This window comes from Balaenoptera musculus, chromosome 5 (genome assembly GCF_009873245.2).
Source record: "Balaenoptera musculus isolate JJ_BM4_2016_0621 chromosome 5, mBalMus1.pri.v3, whole genome shotgun sequence".
Classification (NCBI taxonomy): Eukaryota; Metazoa; Chordata; class Mammalia; order Artiodactyla; family Balaenopteridae; genus Balaenoptera; species Balaenoptera musculus.
In genome coordinates this window covers 14,877,632-14,901,708 of record NC_045789.1, presented here as the reverse complement: position 1 = coordinate 14,901,708, position 24,077 = coordinate 14,877,632, and the positions used below count along the sequence as shown (strand labels likewise).

The following is a 24,077-nucleotide window of genomic DNA, read 5'->3' as shown; positions in this document are numbered from 1 at the left end:
TAATAAATTACTGCTTACAAAAAAGATGACAATGACAAAGAACAACCTTTAATTAAAATATAACGATTCTTCACAATTCTACAGACTATATTTTTAGGCAGAAAGAAGTGGGAAGAAGTTTGAGTTACCTAAAAAACAAAGTGACACTCTTATCCACCTACACTAAAATGTTCAAAATATCAGAATTACAAACAACAACCAATCAGAAATAACATGTGCTACAAAACTATAGAGGAAACAAGGGGAATGATTCTAGACCATCAGAACTGAAATACGACACTGGTTTCCTCATGCATGTGTAAGCTTTGTATGCACGTTGCACCAATATATGAAGAATCAAGTTTCAGAGTGTTAATCAGTTAACACTAAATTGTCAAGTGCATTCATACTTCATACTCATGAGATATGTAGGCATACTTACAACATTTTTTAGTTTAGATATGATGCAAATTTAAGAGTTACTATTTAATAGTTTAAAAGACCTGGGAGCATATATATTTATATGTTATATATAAATATAATATTTGTGATATATACATGTGTTTGAAGAGAACACAGAACTGAATTGCCTTAGAGTTACTGAACTGGGAGGTGGTTTGCCAATTCTGACAAACTTTCCACTGTTTTTAAATATAGAGGCTATTCCCTGGTAAATCTGGTTCAATTTCGTTAAGAAATCATGTTACCATAACTATACCAATCCCTGAAGTTAAATTTTAGTTCCCACAATTTCAAGTAAAAGTTAGTAATTTGCTGTCTACTCATTCCTGTCTAAATGCTATTACTATTTCTTTGGCACTTCAAGAAAAAAAAAATCTTTCTTTTAGAATACATATTTGTAACACTTATAAGAAATAGCAAAGGCTTATAAGCTGGTCATTTTCTATTGATCAAAGAAAAGTCATATCAATTTGTGTAGTCCTGTAGTGGTAAATATATTTAAACTGTTGTGCAACAGATCTCCAGAACTTTTTCATGTTGTAAAACTGAAACTCTATACCCATTAAACAACTCCTCATCTCCCTCTCCCCCTAGCCCCTTTAACCACCATTCTACTTTTCTGCTATCGTTTTTAGTTTTTCTTTAAAGAGGAAAATAAAAAATTTTGACTGTATTGAGGTTAAAATAAAATTAACATCAATGCAAATAATAATCACTATTTCTGGCAAAGGCCAAATTTGACCATGAAACTCAAGTCTATTGCATTTGCCAAAATGTGAATTATCAAAACCAGACAAGCACAAGACCTAATTATTTAAACAGCCTGATAAATAAATCAATTTCCAAATGTTGCTGAAGAAAACACTTGCTTCACAAAGTCACTGAAAAATCCGTCTAAAATTGTTAACAACTCTAGAAAAACAAATTACCTGGATTACATTGAGAGCTTTACCATTAGATTAGAAAGTAGCTCTCCATTAGAATAAACCTGTCCTTTACACAGCAATCTCCTTTGATGAGAAAATTTGTTTATAACACTTCTTGTCCCTGCTTCAGACAAATTCAAAGGGTGGGGCTTCACTGACGGAAAAGGTAATACAAGTGCTTATGAAATTTTTCACTGGGATAACAGATAATTGTCCAGCAATAATAAAACTTAAAGCTTAAAAAAGATGAAGGCTAATGGTGATAATAAAATAAATACTTTGGGAAAACTGCCCTTCCCCAAGAAAATATTTAGCTATTTTTATTTTAAATTTCAACAGAACACAGTCTTGTGACTGTAACAGAAGTGAAGACAATTGGACAATGATTACCGGTCCACCTGAGAAGCTAGCTGACTTCAAAGGGTCATTCCTGCCAGGTGTAAATGAAATGTTTTAATGATCATCCATTGTAATGAGACCACAGCTTCCCAGGAAATGTTTCTGGAAGTAAAACTTAAAAGGCAATTTCAAATATTATTTGACAAATCCCTAAATAGACTGAATCATTTTACATACTAATATGCCTTTAAAAATCTGCCTGTTAACTTTAGTAATTACCCAACAGATACCAAAATTTCTCAATCTCCATTATAAAACTGAAAAATAAGGGTAAAACCAAAATCTTGGAGACAAGAGAAAAGACAAAAATAATTTTTTGTTTCACCTTATCTTTCCAACTAAATATTCTTGTACGGGTGACAGCAATGAAATTACTGAGCAGTCACCGCTCCACAAAAGTTACTATCACTGAACTATATATTAAATCTGACACCACTTCTCATTTCTAGTTACTCTTCCTACATATGAACAACAGTACTAAGGATACAAATACCAATATTTACAACCTTTTAAGCCTCAAATACATTAACAACTAGTATCAATCCTGAATAAAATAACACTGCAGTCAGCAGACTTCTCAGACTTCAGAGAAATATTTTCTGTGTACCACAGTACTGTTTTCCAAAAACAAACCAAAAAAAAAAACCCCAAAAAAACCCAAACCTATCACTTTGTTGACAAGGTCTTATTTTAAACTAGCGGCAAAATGCCTCTGTCCTATCAACTAACCTGCTGTAGATTTTAATACAATTAATCTTAGGAAATAACTACCTTCAACGTTCTAAAATCATCCTCTACCACTCTCCCCCTTAGTCTACTCCAGCCACTCAAGTCTTGCTGTTCCTGAAACATGCAAAGCAAATGTTCATCTCATGGTCTTTACCCTTTGCCCAAAATACTCTCTCCCCCGCCCCACTTCATCCAAGTCTCTGTTCAATGTCACCTTATCTACGAGGCCTTATTTGCTCACCTTCTATAAATCAGTAACTCACATTCAACTACCACTCCCTTTCCCCATACTCCTTTGCTTTGCCCCATACTATTTATCACCAACTATTTTTATTTATTTATTTTCACTTCCCTAAAGTGTAAGTCTGGGAGGGCAGACTTTGTTTTATTCACACCACTGTATTCCCAGGGCCTAGGACAGTGCCTGGCATATAACAACATTCAATAAATATCTGTGGAGTAAGTATAAATAAGTCAACGAAGGAACAGCAATGATTTATTTATACTGATTTGTACAGCTTAAGTTCAGAGTAGTTAAATTTTATATTTCATAAAATTCATAAGGCTTGCAAATAGTATGACCACATACAGATCTTCTAGCTTTGTCTGTAGGTTGCTACACTGCCTATAGATGGTCAAGCACCCATCCCAGGTCCAGTTGGCTATGGACAGAAAAGCAGGAGGGCAAGGTAAGGATCACAGAGACCAATACACAAAGGCTGATGCACCAAAACTCCTGGAAAGAGATGGTACAAATGGCAGACTCATTGCTAAGTTTGCCTAGTCTACATTCCACTTATATATTCTCTCTTATAATCAAGTCTATCCTTCACTGGAGGAGAAAATTGTTCCCTAGAGCAACTGTCTCTCACCAGCAATATAGCTTACCATGCCTCTTTAGAAGAATTAAAAAAACAAAAAACTATAGTGAATGGCAATCACTAAGCAAAGAATGTCGAATTGGAGGTTATTACCGGTGCAAACCCTCCTTTCAGATCTCTTTGAGAGTTTATGCCAGATCATGACAGACGGAAGAAGGAAATGGGCTATTCATTCAACAAATATTTATTATGTACCTTCTATAAAAGATGTTACATGAAATAATTCAAACTGCAGTGTGTGTATGTGTGTGCATGTGCATGTGTATGTCTGTGTGTGTACTGAGAAGCATGCTTCTAAAGAATCTTCTATAAAAACCTATGAAAAAGAAAACCAGAATTAATTTGGAAGATGACATTATCTAAGAAGTGAGGGATCTAGAAATATATAGTGCCAAAACTGCTTCAACTAGATATTACTAGTAAATAGTTATTACTCTAAGATAACCTCTGTTCTTATTAGGTAAACTTCACTGAGTTCTTACTATGTGCCAGGCACTTTACAGGTGTTTATTTATTCAATGCAACAAACCTATGATGTAAATATTATTTTTCCCCCATTTGACAGTTAAGGACCTGGGGCACAGTCGAGTAATTTGTCCAGATATATATAGCTGGTAAATTACAGAGCCAGGATTCACAGGCAGGCATTGTGCTCCAGAGCTTGCACTGGTAATAACTACACTAAACAGCATGTAGAATATTGTCCACTAAAAATATAATCTTAAAATGGTATATTGGGAGAAAAAATAAACCTTCAAGGACTGCAGTAAAAAAAAAAATTAATAAAAAATACAAGACTATTATATTAGCTTTGGTAATAAAACAGAGTCATGGACGTTTGACCATTCATCATGATATAATCACAACTGCCTGTAGTGTTTTTTTAAGGCTGGAAATTAATTACTATTAGATTACTTTAAATCTTAAGATAAAGTCGTTAAGAAAACTTTATCTAGAGTGACAGTTCTTTTACACTAGTATTATTATTTTGTCATACTTAATATAACACAGATATTCCTAAATTGGCTGTAAAGTGTTATTTTGCAAATATACCCCAAAACTCATAGGAAACTCATTCTTTCCCTGAATTTATAAGAAGTTGACCTTAAATATGAAGTATGAAGTTACATCATTTGCTAAAGCATTATGATTTATTATTACAGACCTATAGCTACATGATGTTGGCAACACTTTTATCCATTAACAATGTATTTAAGGCATGAAAATCTGAATTTACTGAAGTGTCAACTGTCAGCCTTCTCTTATGAGATGTTAATCCCGCTCAAGTGACCTCTCTGAAAGGTTCAGAAATGAAAAACATTAAATCTCATAAACTCCCTCCACTTGAAATAATAAAGAGGCCACAAAACATAACTTTTGGCATTGGGCACATTAACCAACCAACAGGCTAAAACATTCTTTTTAAAAATAGACACTTGGGGCTTCCCTGGTGGCGCAGTGGTTGAGAGTCTGCCTGCCAATGCAGGGGACACGGGTTCGAGCCCTGGTCTGGGAAGATCCCACATGCCGCGGAGCAACTAGGCCCGTGAGCCACAACTACTGAGCCTGCGCTTCTGGAGCCTGTGCTCCGCAACAAGAGAGGCCGCGATAGTGAGAGGCCCGCGCACCGCGATGAAGAGTGGCCCCCGCTTGCCGCAACTAGAGAAAGCCCTTGCACAGAAACGAAGACTCAACGCAACCAAAAATAAAAATAAATAAAAATAGACACTATTAAAATCTTTTCCAGCTCAACATATCTGACCTAGAATAAACACCCTAACACTCACTTTATCTTTGAGGCAGACTCTAGCAAAAGTGTTACCAGCATAATCTGTATACAACTCCTGAAGGTGTATGCAACATTTCCTTATTAAAGTAGAAAAGGTCATATCATCACAAGGAAATGAAAACAGAAGCCATCTGGGAAACAAGCCACTTCTTACAGCGATAATAAAACTTAAAAGAACACAAAAGAGAAAAACTGTAATCAGTGTGCAAATAACAATGAGAAAATAATAATGTATGTGTTACAACTTATAAATAACTTTTCCAAACAAACATATTAAAATGAGTATCTTACTTCCAAGTAGCCACCTTGGAAGGTTATATGGTTATTCCTTTGCTCAAAATATTTTTGGAATTCTTCCCCTGAAATTTCTATCAAAACCAATTTAAAAACACACCAGCTTGCAGATAGGGTAAAATCACAGTAATAGTAACCCACTCTTCCTAGCTCAGCTCTCATCCAGAGGAATCAGAATCCTTCTCAAACCCCCAGTTGTCCCACCATCACCCCCAATGTCATCTCACTCCCTTAAGCCTCCTTATCTCTTATTCTGACACTAGGTTTCCCTCCCATCCCCCATCTCATTCCACTTGCCTCCTTGCTCACTGCACTCCTGCCACTGCTTTTCTACTCCTTGAACATGCCAAGCTCTTTCTTGTCTCCAGGCCTTTTGATGCCTGCAGCGCTGTTCTCCTTCCTCTTCCCATGACTGGCTTCTTATTCTTAAGTCAATGTTGCTTCCTCAGTCAGAACGGCCTGTCTTGACGGCCCAACTTAAGGTAAAACCCTTCCCCCATATACCCTTCCCCCAATTATTCCCTAGCACATCACCTTATTAAATTACATTGCTTATTTATCGATACACTTGTGAGTTAACAGCCCCTCTTACTAGAATATAAGGTTCATAACAATAATGACTTTGTTTTGTGTACTTTCAGTGCCTAGACCAGGACTGAGCACACAGTAGGTGCTCAATAATGATACTGAATAAATGGCTCCATGCCCAGACGTAGGAACAGTAAATTCTGTCCACCGCTGCTACTTCTATCTCCTCTACGGATTCTATAGACGCTAGTCGAGAAGTTCCCTACCATCCTAACTAGGCTGTATGATCAAAGCGCATATCACTGTGGTCTTTGCCCAAGTCTCGCTACATATATGTCCTCTCCTACTTCCAAGCTCCTTCTTATATTCCGTATCGTGGTCCATGTACCTTTTTGTCAGAAAACAGAGAACCACCCTCTCTATCCAAGCCTAATACACAGTAAGAGACTAACGAATATATGTTACCTAACACCTTCTCTTAGGGCTCTGGCATGAGCCATTCAGGAGAAGGGCAGCATCAGAAGACAATACCAAGAGGACGTACTCTGCTGTACCAGGAATTTACTCATCTCTCCTAAAAGATAATAAATAATAATAATAAAATCTCCAAGGACTAAGCTTGAACACACCTCACTTACGTGTTTCTTGAATTCCTTCCCATGAAGTCCCTTTATCTTTCATGCAAACAGCACACACGTACACAAACAGTTGCCCCTCTCATGCTCTCCTAACTTCCATATATGTCCAGACAAGCCTGAGTTTGCATGTCTACAAAGCACAGTCCAGTTTTAATTTCCTTTCACTTTTTAAACAAAAGACACACGTATTGTAAAAATTTCAAACAGTATAATAGTATACAGAGAAAACAGTAAAAATTCTAGCAAGCCCAGTCCCCAGGGCAGTTCTAAACCCTGCACTGTCTGGTCACAAAAATCAGTTTCCTCACTTAGTAACTCTACTTCTGCATTGGTCTTAATGTATGAAGTGTTAGGTTCAGTTCTGGGAGTCACACATAAAGAGACATTTAAAAACTGAACTGCTTTTAAAGGCAAATGCTCAGGGGTGTGAAGAGAGGCAACCGTCAAGAAAGAAACATTTGAAGAAATGGCTTCCAACAGAAGATCCACAAGACTTAAAAGGAAATACAACTCGGTCACCTACTGGAAAGGCTGTAATGTGAGCGAGGGCTATCCTTTGTTGTGCATGACACTAAAGGACAGAAAGAGAACCACTGGGTCAAATACAGAGAAAACAAACTCGGGCTGACACACAGGAAGACTCCGTACCTAGGGAGGCAGAGGGCTATTACATTAAGTAACATTGGGGGCGTTTCCTAGAAACAAACCCTGACTAGGATTAAAAACAAAGAAAACCAAAATGTCTCATCAGCTAATTATAACTATTAATCATTTTCATTAACAAAACAATTCTAGAAGAAACAACTACAACCGCAACCCAGCTTCCCATTTGTCCCCATCATCATTATGATCATCAGTCAAAAGCTATTAAACATGTGCGGGGAATTTTAATATGATCTTGAGTAAATAAGACCCAGAGTTGTAGCGGTTTTTTTCCTGGTGAGAGAGGTTCATGATTTAGCAAAGTATATGACCTATTTGTATGTACTTAAACTGTACCACCATGAAACATAATATGAAGACCAAAAATTTGGCCTTAAAAAGACTATATGCAGTTCCTTTTAACATAAATTTTACCACTTTAGGCTTAACAATGAGGTATGAAACAAAACCAACTATACTTGTTATATACTTGGTTAAATATTGGTTAAATTTACTAAAGATTCCTCCAGAAGTCTTTGGTAAATTTAACATTCATTATTAAATTTTATAGTATTAAAATATTATAAGTAACGCGCCAACTTCAAAGTGTTCTAAAGATACTTTCAGCGTCATAAATAGAACTGAAGCCTGATATCATATATTATTAAAACTGACATTTATTTCCAAAAAGGATCTGACCTATGTTGACTGAACTCTGAAAAAAGTGAAAAGACCAGTAGTTGGAGAAAAGCAGATCTGTCACATTATTTAGTCAGTGGCAGTTCCATTGCAATTTAGCCTTAATCTTTTTGATGAAGTGATCTAAATAACAAAAGATCCATAGTAAAAATATTTTTTAAAAATAAAAGCTACATAACGTTCCCAAACATTAGTGTACAAAATGGGATTCGATGGTACACGAGAAACATCCATAAGGCATGCGAGAATCCCTAAACATCCTGAATTCAAAGTCTGGGCCTAGAAGGTACATTTTAAAAATCTCACTCATGATGTTAACGATTAGTTTAGAAACTAGTCATAGTTTTAAAAATAATCTCAGTTACTCCCATTTACACAAGTCTTTGATTCTCTCTTTAAGAAACACATACAAACTTGGTTGTCAGTAGTGAAAACTGTCACCTATTCCCAGAAAACAGAGTATACTGGTTAAAAGCATTACAGTATTACTACTCAGTTTGTCTGGTATCAAATCCTAAGCCTAACCAATTACTAGCTGTGTAACTTTGAGCATCTTATTTAACTGCTCTGTCTCTCTGTTTCTTCATCTGCAAATCAGAGGTTTTAAATCATACTTCCTCAGAGGGTCACTATGAGAATTAAATAATCGAACATGTGCAAAATATCTACAGCAGGGCCTAGACAATAGCAAGGGCTCAATAAATGTCAGTGTATTTTCATTATTATTATTTAATATAGGAAAGAAAGGAGACCCAAGTGAGTCGGAGCAGTCAAACATTTCAAAGAGCACCTAGTATATGAACGTGCCCTGATGGATGGGTAGGGCTAACGGTACCGTGCATGAAGAATAAAGAGACCAAGGACTTCAGGGTTCAAAACAGGCATTTTGGACTGTAAACTGAGTTCTGTCAAGTGGGTCTGACGGGATTAATATATTAAATGCAGGATTTTAGAATTCCTGCCTCGGCAAGGTGCCACCCTGAAGATGAGGAAACAGCCTAGGAGGCAACAAGACATTGATGAAGTTTGGAAACACCTCCGTCTGCTAAGCTATCAAAGTGTCACTCTGAGAATTTGATACGAACTAGAATCTTCCAGAATGAATAAAGGTACATATAAACAGAAATGCCTATATAAAACGATTAAAAGAACCATTTGTAGAATATTTGGAAGTTAGTAGCATGGAGATACTTCAAGAGAATGTCCAAAGTCATGAAAATTACATGTATAACAATGCTTGTATTTATTTACAAACGTCTTTCTCCAGAACATCCCTAAGGGTTGCTAGTTAAGCAACAAAGCATTTGCTTTCTAAAGGATATTTGTCCTCCAGTATCTTTTCTCAAGAAGAAAACACTTTCAGAACATATCTACAATCTCCTCTGGCTAGCATTACACAACCTTACTAAATTTTTAAGTTTCACCATCTCTAAAAGTTAATATCTCAGAAATCATTTGAGAAGTACTGGTCTAATACTGTAACTGGATTCTCAATGGAACCAAATCACAACACTTGAGCCCCTGATGGAATCAATGGTAAATGGGAGTCGGTTGTTAATGTCATTAAAAAAAAAACACTTCCTCTTTTGGTAAATCAAAATTTACCCAAGATAATTATAATGAAGAACAGTGGTCATTGTTAAATCACTTTCTGAATCCTAGGAAAAAGTGTTTAACAAGTCACAGAATTCAAATAACAAATGGTGCAACTTCTTATCTAGTTCCAAACACTTCTCATCATATTAAAAATTTTACAGCATAGTAAAGGGAAATCCCTCCTCCCCTCAACTTTAAGCACATAAAATACAAACATCCCTGGCATTCTGACTCTTCTTGTCACCAAGGTTACCAACACTTACACTCTCTGCTGCTTACGCCCAGGTAAAATGAAGAAATGTATTGTGCCACACGTTAGTATGCCTTCACGATGCCTGACTCACTAAGCTATGAAACACTGCAAACCGTTGTGCCTTGTTACGCTCCACTGGAGAATAACAGTTGATATGAAAACAGGGAGGCTCCTAAGGGTGAATTTTACTATGTCCAAGGACCAGGCCAAATACCTCATTATGGTCAGTCTCTCTGTCACATCCATAAGGGGAGCTAGAGAAGAGTAGGATGTGAAATTCCACAATATATCAGGCTGCTGGAGAAACTCCAAAGGCAACAACCTGAAATCTATTAAATGTGATTTGCTTAATTTTTCAGAAAGTCTATGACAGGGCACTATGCCAAAAACTATTCCACAAAAAACAAAAAAATCTTTCACCATGTAATTGGAAGTAATATGTTAACAGAGAGAGGAAATCCGTTTGGAAATAGGAAACAAATGATAGAGGATAATTATTAACCAAAGCTCTAAATGAAAAAATTCAAATAAATAGCATCCCCCCAGAAGTTAATAAAATCATTTAAAGAAGGTCAGCACATCTTTATTTTGTATATTCTCACGCAAAATGGAAAAAAAAAGAGCCACTTAAAAACATACAGAATCCTCTGTAGAATACCTGTGATTAAGCCCTGTAAAAAAGGAGAAAGATGGAAATAGGCCCATCTGACTGGAAAAGATGAAAGTCTGTCCAAACGTGTGCTAGCACAGGTATGAGGAAACTGGCATTCTCATTGTGGGTAGGAGTGTCTCTATAGAGATATTTGGCAATATGAATCAAAATTACAATTGCAAAAAAAAATATATATATATTACAATTGCATACAACCCTTTGACTCAGCAATTCCATTTCTAGGAATCTATCTCACAGGTATGCTCATATATATGCCATATATAGATAGATATAGTTATTGATGCAAAAATTACACTACATTGTTACTAAAAGAAAAAGATTAGAAACAACCTAACAACCTAATTGTCCATCAATAGGAACTGGTTAAATAAATTATGATAAATCCAAATACAATGCAGCTGTACAAAAAGAATAAGGATATATTTACTGATTTGGGGTTAAGTGAAAAAAGCAAAAGGCCCAAAAAAGCGCAGATTTTTAAGGATACTATTTGTGTTGGAAAGGGGGATGATGAGGATATATACGTATTTTCACACATCTGTATAGATTATCCCTGAGAGTATACAAGAAACTGCTAACACTGGTTGCTTCCAGGCAGAGGAAATGAATGACGGGACAACAGGAGGCTCTTTCCTCTAAACGCTATTGAGTCATTTGGCTTTCAACTCATATGAATATCTTACCTAAAGAAAAGCATAAATTAACCAAACTTTAAAAGGGGGAAAAGGGTGAAGGGTGAAGATTTCTTGAGTACCAAATCTGACCCAGTAAATAACTGTTCCCATTGTGACCTTTTTAAAATTGCCTATTTCTTTTTCTCTTTCAATCTAACTTGTTCTTTCCCTCCCATCAAGTCCCCCAGTTTATTTTACTCTCCTCCATTTAGGCTGGACAGGCACATTTGCTGCAACTACTTAGCCCTGCCGGGTGGATTAAATGCCAATGAGGTTGATGAACTTTGTTCCAGTAATTATCACACAAAATGGGTAACAAACTCAGCTGTAAAAGAAATCTGAGTGTTTACAGAAGGATAGATAACTTCACTTATGCAACAAGAAAGAAATGATAATAATAAGGTGACAGAAGATGGGGAAGTGAAGATTTGAGAGATTCCATTTTAATACTATAAAAAATTCTTCCAAGCCTGACTTTAAACACTCATTCAATACTGTCTGCTCTGTCCATACCTAAATATTTTATTACCTTTAAAAAAAAGAGTGTCTATGCTATAAAAGTGATTTTCCCACTCTGTAATTAAAGAAACAAACCTGAATTACCAGCAGGGCTACACAGTGCCTCTGTACCCAGAATACCTAAATTAGGGGTCACCATGGTCACTGCTCATTACTTTCTTAAACTAATGTTTTCTTTTCATTCCCAATATTATGTCACTTATTTGCAAATCCATACATATATTAACACTTCACATGTGAGGATCTTGTTTTGTCAAGTTTTATATTGTATACTCAATATCTCTACATCTCAAAAATTCAAACAAAGGCCTAGAGTCTCACCTCCTAAAGCTGAAACATAATTATCTCTTATAAGACGCCAAAGAGGGGCTTCCCTGGTGGCGCAGTGGTTAAGAATCCGTCTGCCAATGCAGGGGACACGGGTTCGAGCCCTGGTCCGGGAAGATCCCACATGCCACGGAGCAACTAAGCCCGTGCGCCACAACTACTGAGCCTGTGCTCTAGAGCTTGTGAGCCACAACTACTGAGCCCGAGTGCCACAACTCCTGAGCCCGCACACCTAGAGCCCATACTCTGCAACAAGAGAAGCCACCACAATGAGAAGCCCGTGCACCGCAAGAAAGAGTAGCCCCGGCTTGCTGCAACTAGAGAAAAGCCGCACGCCGCAACGAAGACCCAACGCAGCCAAAAATAAAATAAATTAATTAAAAATAATAATAATAAGATGCCAAAGAAACAACCCCTTTTTACCTGGAGCAATGTTTGCTCCTAGATTAACTAACTCATATCGGATTTCTCCTCCATGCAGTTGTAACTGGGGGAAAAGGCCATGACGAGTCTTGCAGTGCATGGGAACCTGGGTAAGAACTACTGCAAACAGGATATTTCAGACAAAGACTAACTGTATATTCAGATTAACTATATATTCACACTGCAGCCTAACCAACAACCATCATAAAGACAAGCTCTTTGCATTGAAAGTTCTCGAAAATGACTGAAAACAAGTCTATAGGCTTTGGTTATTCTGAGTTTAAGTAAGCAAATATTAGACCTAACTCATGAGTAGGTGGATAGCTTGTATGAAAATCTCCCTTACTTAGGTCTAAAGTGCTATTCTTACTTCACCCAGTCTCTACAATATTGTTTCTTCCATCAGATACAGAAATCCTGCATACCAGTAAAATTCCTTTTAACCAATAACTCTCCAAAATGTCCAATATTCATTAAAAACTAAAAAAAAAAAAAAAGAAAAGCCTTTTTTTCCTCAAACTATTAACTTACAATAAAACATACTGATAAAGATTTTCATTTCTTTACAAATAACAAACCAGAAAAACACCTTCAGAATTATCTTGAGATTCTTGACCCTCGGGACCACAGATGACAGAAAACTGCCACGTGGGAAAAGACAGGTCTCTGAGCCCCCCACAAAAGGTGATTAATATTTTAAAAGCAGAGGGTGAACATACATGTGAAATGTACATTATGCAGTTAAACAAGCTAAATTATCAACTTTCTCACTTGGCATAATAACAGGGTAGTTGGAAGGGAATGTAAAAGAAAATACTCAACAGCTTAAAATTAACAATGGGCCCATTTATTCAAGGGAGGATGGTTCTCCCATTTCAGCCTGAGGACTGAAAGTCTCTTTCTGCCCGCCTCTAGGAGGGAAACTCTGCAGCTGGCCTGTCTGGAGAATCACTCAGCTATATTCACAGCTTCACTCAGACTCAAGCAATGGCAAGAAAAAGTCTTCGTCTTCACTTTGAACTGAAAACCAACACAGAGAAATACTGACTTTGGGGTGTTCAGATTTCATTCTTCAAGGACCAGTTCAATTAATTTCTCCTGTAGGAAGCCAACCCTCTACCCCTAAACAGATATGAAAGGTCTGTGCCCACTGAAACTGAGAAACACTTATCTGTATCTCTATCATTCCATCAAATATTGTCTTGTGACAGGTCTTATGACATTGTCTAGTACTGTATTTATTTTTCTCCCCAACCTTTGTACTCCCCAATGTTTTGTCTCTTCTTCAGTGGCTTCTAGGAAGTATCCTTTTAACTACTGAATGAATGAATTCACAGCAAAGTGTTTCCACGGCTCTTTCTCTGTTCTATGTAATACTCCTAAACAGGACTCCATACTCCAGGAAATGGTACATGTCTTCTGCTTTTCAAATCTAACTAAAATCTTGTCTGACCTGGTAACAAATGATCCTCCCCTAACTCTTGAGAATCAAAATCTCTATTATTTGGGTATTAAAATGTCTGACCTCATTTTATCTGCTAAAGAAACACCATAGATGTGTTTATAGAGAATTGGGAGATCACCTTCAGGAAATCCAAATATTGACAGCTAAGGGAAAAATTCTAATATCATACATCAGAAAATAACACAAGCAGAGTATTTCAATTTTAGGATGCTGTACTTAAAATGTTATTCACAAATACACTATCTTTCTTGTAATTCCATCATGAGGGTCAGCAACTTGCCAAAATATCGCCTTGAATTGTGCAACAAGTCTCCTATTTCTTCTTATAAAATATATTGGCAAAGACCAACAAACCCACACTGCTACAATAAAACCCATCCCCACATACCATGGCTTCAAGGCAATTCCATAAATACAGGGTCATAAAAAGACAGCCTGCAAACTCCAGTAGCCAACACATCACTTTAAGGATAGGAAATTGAAGACAGTGACATGGGATCAGGCAATTACAGCAATTTGAGGATCTTTTCAAAAAGTTTGCAACAATCACCAATCTTATCTTAGAAACCCACCTACTAAAAAAGTATGCAAAACTCATACAAAAGAGACGGGGAACAAAATCTGACAGTAATGTTTTACAGTTTTACAGTAAAACTGTTTACTGTTTTACAGTTCTACAGTTTTAAAATTTTACAGTTTGTATGCTTTACGAAGCAAGTCATAATCCATATATTGCTACGCTGGTAACAAAATCTCAAGAAAACAGAATGTTCAAGTCTCAGCCAATGGCTTATTTATCTCAAATACATTTGATATCACAGAGCTCCAATATTATAAGAGAACATAAAGAGCCCTTTGGAGTTCAACATAATAATACATGACCAGAGGAAATACTGTATACTTTTGAACTATATATAGATGCAGGTTCCTAGCTAAGCACAAACCTGTAAGTTTTTTTTTCTTTATCAATTCCAACAGACCGTAAGTAAAAAAATATATAACTGCTATGTTCCCTAAAATTATGGGGGATTTGATGTTTCAAGTCTCTAAATTTTTTCTTTTTAATTTCATATTATTGTAAAATATAACAACTGAGAGAATACCATGCCAGACCTTGTTAAGAATTCCACATACATTATTAAAATAAGAGAATCACTAAATTACATGTTTTAAGGCATGCTTTCAGGTTTTAATTGCTTCTTGATACTATTAATTAAATAATCTGGTGACCACTGAAATACATCCCAATAATTTTACATAATTGAGGCAGAATAAATATAACCAGAGAACTAATTAAGATGAGGTATAACATTAATAATCTTACTACCACAATATAGTTTAGTTATTAGGCACCCATCTTTATTAGGCAATGTTTCTGGGCCTGTTAAAACTGAACCCCACAAGGGGTTAAAAATAACTACAATGAAAGGCCAACAGCCTAGCTGCACAGTTGCACCAACATGCCCTCTCCTCCGCCTCCCCTCCTCGCCAATCCAGAATGAATTGCATGCCCCACTGCACAAGGCCCAAAAAGGTCACAGGAGATGGCAGAGACTTTTGTAAGAGAACAGAAATAACTCAGCAGCTTTGTTACCGTAGTCTCTTTTAATCAGTGTGTTCAAAATCCTTTAATTAACACTCTGTCTACACAAGGAAAGCACTTCTTCTGCGCCAGGAGAGGGCACATATGTATGTACACAGTGTTCTGTTGTATCAGCATCACAACATGGCACTCAGACTGTCTGCCAGGAAACTGAAGCACAGAAAACTTTTTTAAAGGTATGGTACCACAACATTTACATACTCCATTTGCACTTCTACAATCAAACACCAAAGTGTGTTTCATTAGGTGTTAATTTGCTTCTGAACTTTTTTTTCAGCAAAAAATGGAAGTATTTAAACCATCATTTTCTTTAGCCCATTATCATAAACTAGGATATTCAAAATTAATGTAAAATAATGTAAACAGAATGTGAAAACAGACAATATTCAAATATTCTTCCTTTCTTCATGATAGCTCTTCAGCAGGAGGCAAAAAGATACTGCTCCCCTCAAACAGGAATAAATCACAAGACACATTTTCACACAGATGCTTTACATTTAAAATTTCATCCAACCAGGCAAAGTCTTAAAACTTTCAGGCTGGATTACATACATGTGTTTCCTTGTAAAATCTGAGTAACTGGAATCAAGATGGAATTTGATAAAGATAACTATTTTAAAAATCCATAGCCAAGAAACAAGGAAAACTTCATTAGCAAACTGGGATTTGAAGTATTTTAATAGAGATACGTAATTGTTACAAACTTATTTTTAATCTTTCAAAATCGAGTTGGATATACATACTGTAAGAAGCAGTGTGTATATATATATATATATATATATATATATATATATAAGTATCTATACCTATATAATTAAATAATAAGTACATATATAATTAAACCAAAAGATAACTCTCTAAATATGTAACTAGAGAAGCAATCTACCTAAATTTATGATAAAGCTTATTGGGGAGGAGGCAGAGCATTAACTGCTTGAAAGCCAGCTCTTCCACACCAGCCATGGGAGCTCACAGCACAGTTCTTTACAATGAGAATAAAACCACTACTTCACAGGTTGGTGTGAGAATTAACTGAGATGAGGTAAAGAACTTGGCAAAAATCCGAAAGTTTGCTGGTAATGCTGTTGGGGGAATAGATTTTTTTATGTATTACACAAAAGTGCAAACTGGCATAACCTATCAAAATTATACATATATAATTATGTATATACGATATCCACTGAAGCATTACTTGTAATAGCAATACTGGCAACAGTATAAATGCCCTTCAATAGGGGATTGCTTAAATAAATTTTACTTCCCTACAAAAGAATTCTATACATCTGTTATAAAAAAAAAAAAAAAGAAAAAGAAAAAGAAAAAAACTCTAGTAACAGGGAAAGCTCTCTAAGGTAAATTGTTGAGAAAAAAAGCAATGTGTGGAACAGTGTGTATTAAGATGCTACCATGTAAGTAAAAGGGGAATAGATACTCATATTTATTTGAATATACAAAAAACCCTCTGAAATGTTACACAAGTAATTAATAGCAATAATTACCTACTGGAGATAAAAGTGAAACAATGTCTGATACCCAGCCAAACCTCAATAAATGAAAGCTATAATTACTCCATCAATGTCATTATCATCATGAAAACATATCATTAAAATATATACACAGAATACATTCAAACTAAATCCATAATGAGGTAAACAGCCAAATCTTAAGCATTCAAAGGCTGACTATCTAGTTGGCCATCCAAGCTCTTCATTTTCTCTTCATAGGTAAGTAGCTTTGGGCCATTTTACTGTAGGCTAACCCCTCACCAGAGAGCGAGCTGAGGAAATAACACCAAAAACAGTCATTTTACAATATTGATCTACAGTTTCTAATAAACAGCTTTTAGAGCTGAAAGGGACCGTGAAAATCCCACAGTGCAAACTTCTATTACATATGAAGAAACTAAGGTCCAGAGAACTCCCCAAATTAGCGACAGTTCAAAGATTTGGAGTCTGTCCCCCCAGTTAAATGCTTTCAATTTTATTATTAAGGTGGGGGCAAATAAGTTTAACTGAAATCAATTATCCTTGCTAAATTCCCTCCCCAGCCCATCCTTTACTATAGATAACTAAGTTTGCTGAGATCATATTCCATAAGCAATTCTATTAAGTAGAGCGCAGGTCATCAGAGAATTCAACAACTCGGCCGTGATGTTTCTAGGATTATGCATTGAATGAACACCCGCAATAAAATCTGTAAAGTTTGCTTACGCTAGAGATTGTCAGAGGCATGTTGAAGTCCTTGCCACCTTGTAGCCGGAAACCCCAAGGAGCTGGGCCAACCAAGGACACACTGTAGTTGCTCATGGTTCTAATGGCTCAAAGTCCAATCCCCAAAAATGAAAGAAACTGTGAAAGAAAATTAGATGGTTAACAAAAATGTTTATATTAAAACCTATTACATATTTCAACTAAATGATCTTCAGTATTTTGTTTTGGGGGGAAGAGGGGATATGCAAAATAAGTCATATTAAGTTCTCATTTCAGTCGAAGAAAAGGAATCTATGAGCTAATACATAATCTCTAAACTCATGCCAATTTCCATAGTCTAAAAATTCCATATTAGAGTATATTTCTAGACATTTGATCAGTTTTACAACTTGCTACAATACAATTTGTGGCTTCTTGCATACAAACTTTAATTCAAAGTACTTTACAACACTTCATTTTATACAAAAAAAGAACAAATCTTTATTTCAGGTTTAATTCAAAATGATTTTCCCTGTCCTTCTGCCTGCAGTTGGCAAGAGTCCTTCAATTTCACTTACTTAAATTCTAAGTTACCCTAACATATGAAAAGAACTACAAATCAGTAGACTCTCATTCATGCTTTCCAAACTCTAAATTCTTTAAAACGAGAAGTTGTTTTTTAATGCATGAAACTATTCTCTCCAATTATAAACCACAACTTGTATTTCCTCTTCTGGGGACATGTTATTTTCCACGCAAAGAAATTATTTACATTTCCTTCAGACAGGCAATGATGGGCAATACTCTAGCACAATGATATTTCAATCAGAACCTGCTTTTTGTTTTATATACACACCTCATCAGGCAAAGTGGAGCGAGCATTTACCACACAGTGTATAAGTCTGACTAAACATGGTAGGAATAAAAGGTGAATCTTAATGCATGAAAGAATTAGAGCTTTAGAAAACAACCAGCGCTTCAGTGCTTTCTTTCTTCTGTGTTTTGCTGGAAGTGCGCTCATAATGACTCTCATGGTAGTACTTTTATATAACAAAAAAAAACTCAAGAAAAAAAAGCGTGACTCGGAGTTTGGTGTTGGTTGTTATGGTGGTTATGTGTGAGCGGGAGAAACTGGGAGGAATGGAGGTCTTCTAAAATGCAATACTAAGACACCTATTATTTCCCCCTTTAAAAATAATAATATAACAGATGTGTAATAATTTTAAAACCACATTTTTAAAAAAGAAGCTGTTTCAGACACGCTTCCTTGGAAAATCTGTGCTATTCAGCCAAATCATCACCTATTATCTGTCTTAAAATATTATTCCATTTTTTTAACCCATTGAAAATTTCTATTCCATCACACCAAATTAATAGTGGCAGATGTAGATATGCGAACCACTGGGTATATTAAAAGCAAGCAGATTCCATCTTCTCATATGGGGAAAATGAGGCAAAATTTTCAAATAAGTCCAGTTCTTAAAGAAAAATCAGTGAAAATCTGCCCTGCATCTGCCCAGAAACAAAATGGGCTTTTCCACTGGCATAGTAGTTCACTGAACTACTAGCCAATAATACATTACGTCAATACTGATGCAACAAACACTAAAAAGATGAAAAGGCCAAACCAGAGGTCAAACTAGTTAATATATGTGAAAAACAAATAGGAGGTAATAAAGAGCCACACATAATCTAATTGCTTTCTCACTGTAATAAACGAGAAGAGTTTCAGAGAAGTTGTAGAGAAAGACTGGATAATGGCACACAATATAGATCAAAAGTGTGTAACGCCAACAGACATTTCACAGGCAGCCTACCCCCCCTTCTTTTTTAATCTTTAACTTTTTGTCAAGAGAAGAATGTGAAAGTGAGGTTCCACTTCCTCTGATCTCAATATTCCCTACAAGAAAATGTGTTTAATTCATATATCAACCTATGTACCTGCAGCTTCCCTTTACTTGCGAGCTCCCTTCCTGATTTCTCCCATTTGGTATTAAAATCTCTAGCACTGGCAAGGTCACAGCCACACTACAGAACCAGCGTCAGTTCATTTCTAGTGTCGTTTCCCTTCCACTACTCTCCCTTTGCTAGCTTCACGTGCCTTAAAATATTCTGAAACCGAAGCAATTGTAATACTACTGGCCTTTTCCAGGGCTGGTAATATTAGTGCCCAAACTCTTCCTAAAATACCAAGCAGGCAGGAAATATTGAGCAGCCTTTCTGCTTTCAAGCACGTAGAAAATGCTGGCACTTCTGTACCGTGCTGGATTGTCTTTTAGGGGAAAGTCCAAACAGTGTCTTCGCTCTAGTCCTTAGGCAGGAAGCCTGGCATTTCCCACACTCCTATCCCAGCTCCTTCGGTGGGTGGGAGAAGGGAAAGAACTCGTGATGAATTTCTCCGAGAAGGGTCTGAAATGAAAGCTGTTATCTTGAGATTCTCTTCTTCCCCAGATGGAGCGACTGCGGAGGTAGAGCGGAAGAACTAAAGCCGCGGGCACCGGGTGAAAGTAACCGACGAGACAGTTTTCCAGCAGAGGTTCACGCCTAGCCCTGTTTGCCAAATAAGGTTCCCGAGCCGGCCGCTCCGGAGGCAGGCGGCTTCCAACGGCCCCGTGGTCAGGAAGGCAGACTTGGGAGAGGATCCGGCGATCACACCCGAGACCTACCCTGCCCAGCGCAGCCACGAATTTTCTTTCCTAGGACTGCCCTGTCCATACGCCTTTCCTTTTTCCACTTACTGTCAAACGAACGGGACCACAGTCTTTTTAAAAAAAAGCCCCACCAAGTACGCGAGCACTAATAAATCTGGCATTCGTGACAGATTTGTTTTTTTAAACAAGCTTTATTTCTGGACGCACGGAAGTTGTCCCCTAACAGGTTACACAATCCTAAATATTCGGGGGGAGATAAATGCTTCTCAGTAGCGTGAGAGCAAATAAAAAATCAGCACGCCGTTCCCGTTTAGACCCGCTTCCTCCCCACACCCCCAGGAGACTCGCGCGGGACGCGAGTGTCCCCGGACGCCTCGGTGCGTGCCCGGCGACGCCGCCGCTCTCGTCCCAGCCCGCCCGGGCTCCAGTGCCCGTCCTCTGGCCTGGGGCCCGCTCCCGCGCCGCCCTTTCCCGGGCGCTCCTCTTCCCACGCCGCTCTCCCACCTCCGCTGATCGGCGTCCGGCAAACACCTGAGCAGCCACCCGGCGCGAGGCGCGCCCCCTCCTCTCCACTAGCTGGGCTTCCCTCCACGCGCTCTGCGTACGGCGACCCCTTCTTTCCCTCCTCCCTACCCGGGATCCGAGACGCGCATCGCCGGCGGGCGGCCACTCACCTCGGGTCCGGCGCGGCGATACCTCCGCCTCAGACGAGCGCTGACAAGTGACTCGCGGTGTGTACGCCCTCCCCACGGCCCCCGGGAACTTCCGCCTCCTGGCTCCTCACCCCCACAGGCCCCGCCCCCGAGACAAGGCACGCCCCCTCCGCCCCCGGCCACGCCCCCGGGCCGAGCAGGGCTGGGAGGCGCTGGGAGAAGGAAGGCTTTCTGCGGCGCCTAGCGAGCGGGCTTTCTGCGGCGAGCTGAAGCCGCTGCGGTGAAACAATTGCACTACAGACTTTCGGTGGCAGTAGTCTTAGGGGGTTTTGAGCAGTACCTGGCAAAAGTCCGCTCCCCCTGCCTGTTTTATAGTGGATGCATTTCTCTCTAAAGAAACTTTGAATTGGCGAGCAGTTGCTTTGGCTAAAATAGGAGAGGGCTTTGGATAAATCCCTATCTATGCAAGTTCAGCAGCCACTGCCCGGTTTTTTGGGTGAGCTTTATGTGCCCTGAGAAGTGAAGACTCTTAACGTTTACTTGTCAGGAAAGTGAAAATCAGTGACTTTAATATCTAGAAGTTAACTCCTCTTATCAAACCATAAGACCGTGATAAACAGCAGCGGCCAAAAGTGGTTCAACCATTATAGCCTCAGCTTATTTTTCTAAATCCAGATCAATAGTTCACTTCGCAGTTTCTGTAAAGTTGCTTGATTTAGCCCAAGGAATTTATTCATGAGCAAATTTGAATAATGTTCAGTGAACATACAGAAAGTAACTTGTAGGCTTCTTTTAAACAGTGAATTGGCTTATAAAATGTGAAAAGGACAATTCTTAACCAAGGGACATGTAAAGCAAGGCTCATGGGATCCGTGAGTCCACTAGAAGTGCAAACAGAATTCTAGAGAAGACCCAAAACTATGCTCTGTCCAAACCGGTAGCCACTAGTCACGTGTGGCTAGTGAGCATTTGAAATGTGTCTACTGCGGCTGAGGCACTGAATTTTTTGTTTTATGTAAGTTTAATTTAAATTTAAAAACTGAAGTAGGATAACATGCTTCCATTAAACATAAACTTTATTGTTTGGGAAGGACTACATTTCACTTTACCACTGAAAATGTAGTGCCCAAATTGAGCTATAATTGAAGTAGATTTTTAAGACTTATCATGAAAAATATAATGTAAAATGTCATTAATTTTATATTGATTACATGTTGAAATAAAATTTTTTATATTTGGTTAAACATATAATTAAAATTAATTTTGCCTGCTTTTTAATGTGGGTAAGGAGACATTATATTTTATTTGCAGTAACCATTGCTGTCTTTTTTTTTTTAATTTTGAATTTTATTTTATTGATTTTTTTATACAACAGGTTCTTATTAGTTATCCATTTTATACATATTAGTGTATATATCTCAATCCCAATCTCCCAGTTCATCACACGACCACCCCCCGACACCAACCACTTTCCCCCCTTGGTGTCCGTACGTTTGTTCTCTACATCTGTGTCTCAATTTCTGCCATGCAAACCGGTTCATCTGTACCATTTTTCTAGGTTCCATGTATATGCGTTAATATACGATATTTGTTTTTCTCTTTCTGACTTACTTCACTCTGTATGACAGTCTCTAGGTCCATCCACGTCTCTACAAATGATCCAATTTCGTTCCTTTTTATGGCTGACTAATATTCCATTGTATATATGTACCACTTCTTCTTTATCCATTCGTCTGTCGATGGGCATTTAGGTTGCTTCCATGTCCTGGCTATTGTAAACAGTGCTGCAATGAACATTGGGGTGCATGTATCTTTTTGAATTATGGTTTTCTCTGGGTATGTGCCCAGTAGTGGGATTGCTGGGTCATGTGGTAATTCTATTTTTAGTTTTTTAAGGAACCTCCATACTGTTCTCCATAGTGGCTGTATCAATTTACGTTCCCACCAACAGTGCAAGAGGGTTCCCTTTTCTCCACACCCTCTCCAGCATTTATTGTTTGTAGACTTTTTGATGATGGCCATCCTGGCTGGTGTGAGGTGATACCTCACTGTAGTTTTGATTTGCATTTCTCTAATGATTAGTGATGTTGAGCAGCTTTTCATGTGCTTCTTGGCCATCTGTATGTCTTCTTTGGAGAAATGTCGATTTAGGTCTTCTGCCCATTTTTGGATTGGGTTGTTTGTTTCTTTAATATTGAGCTGCATGAGCTGTTTATATATTTTGGAGATTAATCCTTTGTCCATTGATTCGTTTGCAAATATTTTCTCCCATTCTGAGGGTTGTCTTTTCATCTTGTTTATTGTTTCCTTTGCAGTGCAAAAGCTTTGAAGTTTCATTAGGTCCCATTTGTTTATTTTTGTTTTTATTTCCATTACTCTAGGAGGTGGATCAAAAAAGATCTTGCTGTGATTTATGTCAAACAGTGTTCTTCCTATGTTTTCCTCTAAGAGTTTTATAGTGTCCAGTCTTACATAGGTCTCGAATCCATTTTGAGTTTATTTTTGTGTATGGTGTTAGGGAGTGTTCTAATTTCATTCTTTTACATGTAGCTGTCCAGTTTTCCCAGCACCACTTATTGAAGAGACTGTCTTGTCTCCATTGTATATCCCTGCCTCTTTTGTCATAGATTAGTTGACCATATGTGTGTGGGTTTATCTCTGGGCTTTCTATCTTGTTCCATTGATCTATGTTTCTGTTTTTGTGCCAGTACCATATTGTTTTGATGACTGTAACTTTGTAGTATAGTCTGAAGCCAGGGAGTCTGATTCCTCCAGCTCCGTTTTCTTCCCTCAAGACCACTTTGGCTATTCAGGGTCTTTTGTGTCTCCACACAAACTTTAAGATTTTTTGTTCTAGTTCTGTAAAAAAATGCCATTGGTAATTTGATAGGGATTGCATTGAATCTGTAGATTGCTTTGGGTAGTATAGTCATTTTCACAATATTGATTCTTCCAATCCAAGAACATGTTACATCTCTCCATCTGTTGGTGTCATCTTTAATTTCTTTCATCAGTGTCTTATAGTTTTCTGCATACAGGTTTTTTGTCTCCCTAGGTAGGTTTATTCCTAGGTATTTTATTCTTT

The 24,077-nt window shown here is 37.6% G+C and overlaps 1 protein-coding gene across 10 annotated transcripts in view; it reads right to left on the bottom strand.

Annotated features, from left to right (window-relative positions):
• The window catches only part of PDLIM5 (PDZ and LIM domain 5), a 208,990-nt gene extending 187,893 nt beyond the window's left edge, over positions 1–21,097 (bottom strand). For 8 of the 10 annotated variants that reach the window (XM_036852954.1, XM_036852957.1, XM_036852964.1 and 5 more), the window contains exons 1-2: positions 21,014–21,097; positions 17,710–17,847 (exon numbers count right to left, since the gene is read on the bottom strand). In XM_036852954.1, coding sequence (XP_036708849.1) covers positions 17,710–17,805 — 96 coding nt within the window. In that variant the 5' untranslated portion in view covers positions 17,806–17,847; positions 21,014–21,097. Of the gene's footprint in view, positions 1–17,709; positions 17,848–19,629; positions 19,926–19,947; positions 20,265–21,013 lie in introns of those variants that run through there. The other 2 variants (XM_036852956.1, XM_036852955.1) reach the window with 2 other exon arrangements.
• Positions 21,098–24,077: the final 2,980 nt, after the last annotated feature.